At 41.6% G+C, this 7,845-nt stretch overlaps 2 protein-coding genes across 4 annotated transcripts; one reads left to right on the top strand and one right to left on the bottom strand.

Moving 5' to 3' along the window:
- Positions 1 to 498: 498 nt before the first annotated feature.
- Positions 499 to 3,526, bottom strand: Ets97D (DNA-binding protein Ets97D). Of its 2 annotated transcripts, none has more exons than XM_011136674.3 (6): positions 3,322 to 3,526; positions 2,917 to 3,217; positions 2,678 to 2,837; positions 2,515 to 2,588; positions 2,154 to 2,388; positions 499 to 2,045 (listed from the first exon to the last, which is right to left on the bottom strand). In XM_011136674.3, exons 1-6 carry the CDS (start codon positions 3,357 to 3,359, stop codon positions 1,534 to 1,536), a joined length of 1,320 nt encoding a protein of 439 aa, XP_011134976.1. In that variant the 5' UTR covers positions 3,360 to 3,526; the 3' UTR covers positions 499 to 1,533. The 2 variants fall into 2 exon arrangements, with proteins under 2 accessions (XP_011134976.1, XP_011134977.1); XM_011136675.3 differs by having other exon boundaries at positions 3,312 to 3,524.
- Positions 3,527 to 3,682: 156 nt separating this feature from the next.
- On the top strand, positions 3,683 to 7,278 carry LOC105180545 (polyadenylate-binding protein-interacting protein 1). 2 transcript variants are annotated; one of them, XM_011136677.3, is made up of 10 exons: positions 3,683 to 3,796; positions 4,073 to 4,197; positions 4,464 to 4,558; positions 4,725 to 4,825; positions 4,967 to 5,164; positions 5,246 to 5,425; positions 5,559 to 5,668; positions 5,745 to 5,970; positions 6,060 to 6,442; positions 6,954 to 7,278. In XM_011136677.3, the coding sequence occupies exons 3-10, from the start codon at positions 4,489 to 4,491 to the stop codon at positions 7,036 to 7,038; spliced, it is 1,353 nt and encodes a 450-aa protein (XP_011134979.1). In that variant the 5' UTR covers positions 3,683 to 3,796; positions 4,073 to 4,197; positions 4,464 to 4,488; the 3' UTR covers positions 7,039 to 7,278. The 2 variants fall into 2 exon arrangements, with proteins under 2 accessions (XP_011134979.1, XP_011134978.1); XM_011136676.3 differs by having other exon boundaries at positions 4,464 to 4,630.
- The last annotated feature ends 567 nt before the right edge of the window (positions 7,279 to 7,845 follow it).

Genomic DNA, 7,845 nt, shown 5'->3' with positions numbered 1-7,845 from the left:
AACCCTTCTTCTTCTTTCACCGAGCCTCGCCACTCGTTTGTACTCGATAGAAGAATAAATTTTCTTTTTTTTTTTCTTAATTTCTACAGGATAAATTTTCCTATCGAGTACGGAATGCGTTCTGAGGCCTACCGAGGTGAAAGCGTCGTGGCGTTCTTTCTTCCACTGCGCTTCAGTGTTGATTAATCACAAATAAACGATACACGAGTGCTCGCAATTAGCGTGTAAGTGACATCGCAGGGATTACGCGAAGGAATTTGTAAGTCTGGCGCTGCGTCGTTTGGAAAAGATTCTACACGGAACAAAAGTTGCGTCCCCGGTACGCGGACACAACGCGCACGCATAGAAAGAAATTGTCGATTGTTTCCTCCTCTTACACACGTTTTACACGACACACACACACACACACACATCTATGATGTAACATCGATCGGCGCGCCGTTGTTTCAACCGATGCTTTTTCGAGCGTAAGTTTACCGACGACGGTGCGCGCCAATATTTTGCAACACAACACACGATATGTGTCATTTATTTAAATGCTTTATGTTACAACGTTATCGTCATATCAAAGCTTATCTTACAAAATATTTAGATACTCCTCCCCCCCCCCCTGGTATATATCTCGAGAATTCTGCATGTTTTCAACATACGCTTCTACAAAAATATACGAGATTGTTGCGACCGAGTATCCCCGTATAAATTTAACGGTTTTCTCTCTCGATTATACATCTATATCATTGTACAATGCAACGCTGCGCGAAATTGACGACCTCGCGTAACAACGGCGATCCGGAGAAATAGTTCAACAACGCGTCGCCCGAAAGACCGCGATCGTAGACAAACCTATTGGAAACACTTTTATGTACAAACGCATGTACTTATATTTACACGTATACTATACCGTATGTATACATACGAGGAAAGTGAGGAAACACCTGTCCGTCTTAGAAACAAAGTATCGGCTGTCTTTTTATACTTTACACGCACGCATGCTCGTATCTAGTCTCTCATGATCCGTAATCGATGTGAAGTAGTCACTTCTGCGTTTTCCCTCGAGACGCTCGCACAATTGGATTTGCGTGTGTTACCGTATTCAACAAGGTAAATTTTACTAATTCATGTTAAGGTATATCTACACGATGTATCGCGATATACATATCGTCATGTTTAATTCATGCATTCAAGCGTTAAGCGTGTGTGATACGTCACTCTTTTGGAATAGTCCGTTCAATTGTTTATTCAAGCTCGCTGATAACGGAGGAATGCGACGCGACACTCGATCGGTGCAAAGTTACTCCAGAAGTAACTACTTCGCTGTATGAGTTTCCGCGTTGCGTCATATTTACAATTTTCCATCCAATTTGCTATTTCCTTCTCTCGGCTATTATATGAAATAAAATATTTTTGAGAAATGTATGCTACAGTCACTTAATCGCTCAAGTTCCTATGTTAAGTAAAATATTGAGAGAGCTATTTTATTAATAACAATTTTTTATATTTGTATATATAAATATACGGAAGAGTACGACCTTATCAAGTATACCTTCTTTCTTCCTCGACGAGTCTGCTGAGCTCCGCGGCCGAGTAGCCTAGCAACTGCTTCAAATCACAAACGAATTTGTAAACGAACCGTTTACCGTGAACTTTGGAGATCATGTCGCCGTCGTAATAATACCGGAGCGCTCTACTCAGTTTCTCATAATTCATCGACGGTTTGTTTTTGCGTGCTCCCCACAATTGCGCGACCGCTTCCGGCTGATTAAGTTTAAATTCCCCCTCGGTCCCGACCCACTGAATCGCGTCCCTGTGCTCTTTGTCCGTTAGTAATTCTAACAAAAACTGCCACAATTGGATCTGGCCATTGTTAACTGATCGATTGGACGTGGCTAAAGCGAACGTGGTGGAGTCGGCATTATCCAGCGGCATACCAACTACATGCGCCTGTTGGTCCACCGCCGATCGTGATTTCGCCGCCTTCGGACTCCGCACCTTCATCGGTTTCTCCATATCGCTCTCATCGTTTGGCATATCTTTTTGCATTACAGCTGCGGAAAACAATAGCTATTACGGCAAATCAATTTTGACTCGTTGCAACGGACGTCCCTCGTCTGTTTACCAATCTGCAATCTGCAGAAGACTTCTCAATAACGTACCGACAAACTTGCACTTCTTGAGAAGTTCTAAATGCGTCCAGAACACATCTCCTGGGTCATGAGGCACTTTTGCTTGGAAATCTTTCAGGGTGAGATCACACAGTTGCTCTCCGGTTATGTTCCAGTCAGTCAGATGTAGATGTACCAAGTTAAATTGCCTAACAGCCCATTGCAGCCAGTGTTTGACGTGTGCTTCCGACCAATCTCTTGGATCAGCTGGTATTTTTAAACGATCCTTGTGAAAAATATACACGTATGTCTTTAAATGAATCTTATACGAGTATCGCACACAAGAAAATAAAACGTTTGTCTTTCTTACAAAATATCTTAACGATACACAGACATTTCTCACGAACTATACCTGTTCTTTTTTATAATATGGATCTACCATCCATCTCATAATATGCCGCTTCTTCTTTTTGGTAGGCAACGGTGCTGTTTTATGACACAAGAACTTACACATGTTACTCACAAACTTTAAAAAATTGCTTATATCTACAGAAATAATCTAAATCTGAACATACGACTGGCTTCCTCAAGTTCGATATAATTTTCCGCCGGCTTCAGGACATCCACTATGTTGATACGTCTTTCGTTATCTTTTGTAATCTTTATTTGTACACTAACTTGAACCACTCCTTGTCCCTCGATACATTGAGCAGCCAAAGTTTTGTCACTCTCCAGCTATCGTAACAAACATACAAAATGCCATCAAACTTGTCAGAGTAAAGAGAAACTGTGGCATAATATTTTTATTCCTTACCATCTGTGCATCTTGTAACCAGAACGAATAATCTGACAAATCAATTTGCAACTTTGATTCCAACAGACTTCGTAATGTAGACAAAGGTTCCCTGATTTCCATGTGTTGCATTAATATCGCCACAATGCATTCCTCGTCGTCATTTGTGGCCCCTTCTAATGAGAAACTAGGTTCAACCTCCAAGTCGGAGCTGTCTTGTTGCAGCTGCGCCATGATATCATCCTCTTGTGACAACATTGCTTCTGGTTCCAGCTTTATGCGTTTGATCATCGCAAAGGTAGAGTCCTCGTCGACGAAATTACTAAAACAGATGTAGTAAAAGTGAATAGCTATCAAAGATAAGCCTCGACTGACAATAAATAATATCTCAGAAAGAAAAAGGAAAACCAAAGTACCAAATTTAACCTTTTGCTAGGGCCCCTTCGACAGTTAATTGAATCCATATTGTTTGAACACGTTGGCCATCCACATCAGTACTTTTGTGCAACTTTGAACAAAATTGTCGCATGCATCAACAATACCTCGAGCATCTCACAATTCACGATGTACGAATATCTAGATACGATGAGTATGTTCCTTCTTAGCCAAACTGCACATACTATACCGAGGAACACATGATTCGCGTCCCGAACTGAATCTAGTGAATCAAGCCTAAGGCTGGATTGACACTGTATCCGACATAGGATGCGCGATATCCAATAGAAGAACATATGTCTTATGGAGAATTGTATTCCTTATGAGAAAGCTGTCCTCCTATTGGATGTCGCGGTTAGCTCTTCTTGAATTTCAGAAAATAGAAATGTAGATACGCGGTCTATGTGCTTATGTGATTAACGGTTAATCTCCTCTTCCGACGACCGCCGCTGATTTGTACGTTCGTGTGAGTATTTTGTGTTGTAATATTTAGCCGATAATATCTATATTTCGTCTGTACCTTGAGTTAAGAAAATCTTTCATGTCAAATGGTTGCATGGGTGGGTTCGTATGAGCATAACTGAACGTATAATGGGAAGTTGCAAATGTAGCAAGTGTCGGTGTTCCGTCGGCGATTAGGTTAAGTTAGGTTTTTGTTTTTGAGTGGAACAGAGCACGGATGTTCGACTGCACGATTGTTACTTTCTGATCGAAAATCGAATTTAAATTTACGTGTTTTCAGTACAAGGTGAATTTGCAAAACTTATTTTCACCGAAGCTAACTTGACCGTGTAAGGGAGTAGAGGAGAAATTACTACAATCATACGCGAGCTAACACTTGCCTGGACCGATATATCTTCTTTTACGGTAAGCAGTAACTTATTTACGATGGAGCAAAGAATAATTATCAAGGATTAGTAATAGTCGAAATAAAATCTGGGAACATCCTGATTTAACGAGTTTAAACAGGTTAATCTAATTGTAGAAAGGTCAGTGTGCTGATCCGGTTCAATGGATATTAAATTCACATGTCTCTATGAATTCTGACACGATCTTTTCTATTGAAAATATTTAGTTAGTTCTTGGTCTTCATTTATTTCTTTGTTTAATCTGATTGGTTTTGATATTTGCAGCATTTGACATTATTCATAAGAGAGGATGGATCCTTCAGAGGGTGACAAAAAGGATACCTTCAGAGAGACAAAGATGTCAGGTGTAGGACGTGGAAGTATGTCTTGGTTACAAACAGATAATACAGGTCTTAGGAGACCACATATTGCATCTAGTAACCAATCTTTAGGTTGGCTTTGATATTATTTACACAGCAAATGTAACCTGTTTGTTAATATTGTTAATATTATTGATTTAAGATTATAATTATTCGCTGTACATAGATTCTATTCCTTCGAGGAGCTCCGAACAATATGGATCTGAACAAACTTCAGGAAGAAAACAGTCGAAATTGTCCGCAAATGCTGCCGTATTTATTCCAAAGGTAAACATAATAGTAGCTTTGGTGTGTGAATGATCAATATTGTCATTGCGAGTAACCGAGCTGACTTGTTGAGCTACGAGTGAACCCGCCAAGTTATAAACTTGTACACATCGATTGACTTGTTATTGAATCTGTCAATAGTACCCAAAGTCGGTACAAAATAGGATTGACGCAGCTCGCGCAGCACCACCGAGTATAAACCCTGAGTCAGCACTGATAGAAGATAACACTCCCGATGTATCTCTGCAGCAATGCTTGGACATACCAGAATTGCAGACGAGTAATTCCAACAGCACCAATACGAACTATGAGAATTATCAAGATTACTCTGACGCAAAGGTAACGATATTATCTAATTTGAGTTTATAAAATCATTCTGCACAAAATGTTCTTATAATGCACCGAGAATGCTCCGAGCAGGAACGGGAAGCGGATGCGAACACAGACGATCACAATCTCATGATGCTCGAAAGGATCATGTATACTATAACCACGAGTCCCGGCGAGTTTAGCAATCTAGTTCCACCGTTTGTAAACAATGTGAGGAGAGAGGGCAACATGCGTCACCTGAGAACATTCATAACGAACATCATCGACTGGGTATGCTTTTCCATTTGGCTATACAGACGCACAGCCATTCAAGCTTTAGCTATGGAAACACGCCACTGTGCGATATTATCTTACTCAAAATTCCGTCGATCGCGTGGTGTCTCATTGCATTGCGTATTTTCAGTCCATTGCCGAGAGTAATTTTCGGTATAACGGGGCCCGGTTTTGCTCATATTTCGACGACACCTCGGAGCCCGACGAGCAATTGTTGTTTAGGGATATGTTGCATTACTCGTAAGTCTGAATACACGCCGAAAGTGTTCGGAATCAACAAACCTGTGCGTCAATGAGATTTTTGTTTGGATGTCAGGTGTCTAGTAGAGGCTCGTATACAAGAGTTCGAGTGGCAGCGCGCGTCCGACGATAGCTACGACCAAAAGAAATGTCACGGACTGATATTATTTTTAGCCGAGTTGGTCGCCCAGATGGACGAAACTTTCGCCTTCATCCTAGGAGGTCTCTTGATAGAATTTATCACCAAGATACTGAAGAGACCCTCGTCGAACATAGTCAAATATATATGCCAAGCGCTCAAAGTAAGCCACAGCATAGCGGTAACCACTTTTAAATGACCCTTCCTTCGTTCCTACCGCTGTTACTTTTCACGTTCCGGTGTGTCGCGCAGTTGTCAGGCCAGAGATTGGAGAAGGACAAGAGCAAGAGCACAGAGCTCGAAAATATGATGCGGGCGTTCACGGATCTGGTGACCAGGGGCCAATTGGACACGCAAGTAGGAAACATGGTGCACAGCGTGCACGAATTGCGGAATAACAATTGGGGCAGAGACGCGGCTCATTCTGACTCGGCCAGAATCAACGATACATTGCCGTATCATACGCAACAAGTGTCGAACGAGCCAGGCGCGTCCAGTTACGCGTTGAATTCGTTGAGGACGAACTCGGTGGTGCCCCAGTCGAGCGAGGCGTTGGTGTTCGGCCCCGACGGACAAATCACACTCACGGAAGAGGAGAGCAAGTTCCTGTACGAACACATAGGCGGCGATCAGGAGTACGTGAAATATATTTCAAATATCCGCACTTTGGGTGAAATTTAGAAAGTCGGACGTAGTTGCGTGTTGGGCGGAAAGCAATTCAATTTTATGAAATTATCGCGTGCCAGTATATCGGGCGAGTGCAAAAGTCTCGATGGAGTTCTCGACAGAAAAGTGAAGCGAGTTGAATTCTGTTGAAAACGACTTATCTTCATTCTGGCGACGTGTTGTTTTCTGTTATTTTTGCATATATGTTACACATCTGCACGTTTGCAAGTGCTGTCACAAGTCACAAACTGCCGAGCAGCCGAGAGATATCCTTGGGAAGCCCGTTGAGAAACTTTTGCACTCTTTTGCACTCACACCCGACGATTGAACTGATATTTTTGGTAGAAAATAATTAAATTAAGAAAGATAATTAGAACAATTAGATAAAATTTTGGAAAGAAAATAATTCACAGCAACAACGCTCATAATTGTCCGAAAGCACACGTTAATATCATGATGTATACTGATGTAATGTTACAGTTCTCTCGACGATGACGAAGACTACAATTACGACGATGAGATTGCAACTGCCTATGAGGAGTTCCTGAAAGACAAGTCCAAGTGAAGCTCTCCAGTAGGCATAGCGAGACGCGCCTAAACGAGAGAACCACTATCGAGTCTCGCTATAAATACGTAATTATTCGCTTGAAAACATACTTGCACACGATAACGCGCAAATTGCCGCTGACTGACTAGTGTCGTGTTTCTAACGGGAGACAACACCGTGGATATGATTGTAATTGTAAAATTTTAGAACATCAGATGTACCAAGTACATGCACGTAGAAAAAAAGAAAAAAAAAAGGTATTACCGCAGTATTACTTGCGTGACATAGCGTATACATCTTGTTGAGCCGTACAGCGAAACTTTGCACCGGACACGAATGATTTCCAGTTTATCGAGTTGCATCATGTACAGAGGAAATACGTCGATGTGTGTATGGTGGTAGTAGTGGTATATATAAATATATATTAATATATATATATATACACAAATATATGCGCGTACACATATATACATATAAAATATAAACGTATGTGTATATATGCTCCGCATTTTAAATACATGTTTTCTGTTTATTTAAGTTTATGTATACGCACTTTTATAAAGTTTCATAAATACATGACATAAATCGATGTACAACGTCGCTCTGCGCACACCCGATCGGGCGAGAATCTCGACAGAGTCGCGTTCCTCTTACTGGAACGACGGCCGTGGGACTCGGTCGAGTTCCGGCCGAGTCGTAAATCGACTTTTTCTCGTCCGACAATTCGCATTATTCGGATCATTCGCGGACAAGTCTCCGGCGCGCATTCCTCGCGGCCGGGAACTTGAGCGTTTTTCGGCGAAGATCCTATGAATATGCGAGTGG

This window comes from Harpegnathos saltator, unplaced genomic scaffold, assembly GCF_003227715.2.
Source record: "Harpegnathos saltator strain DR-91 unplaced genomic scaffold, Hsal_v8.6 scaffold49, whole genome shotgun sequence".
Lineage (NCBI taxonomy): Eukaryota > Metazoa > Arthropoda > Insecta > Hymenoptera > Formicidae > Harpegnathos > Harpegnathos saltator.
Note: the sequence above shows the minus strand (reverse complement) of the source record. Positions and strands in the feature narration are given on the sequence as shown.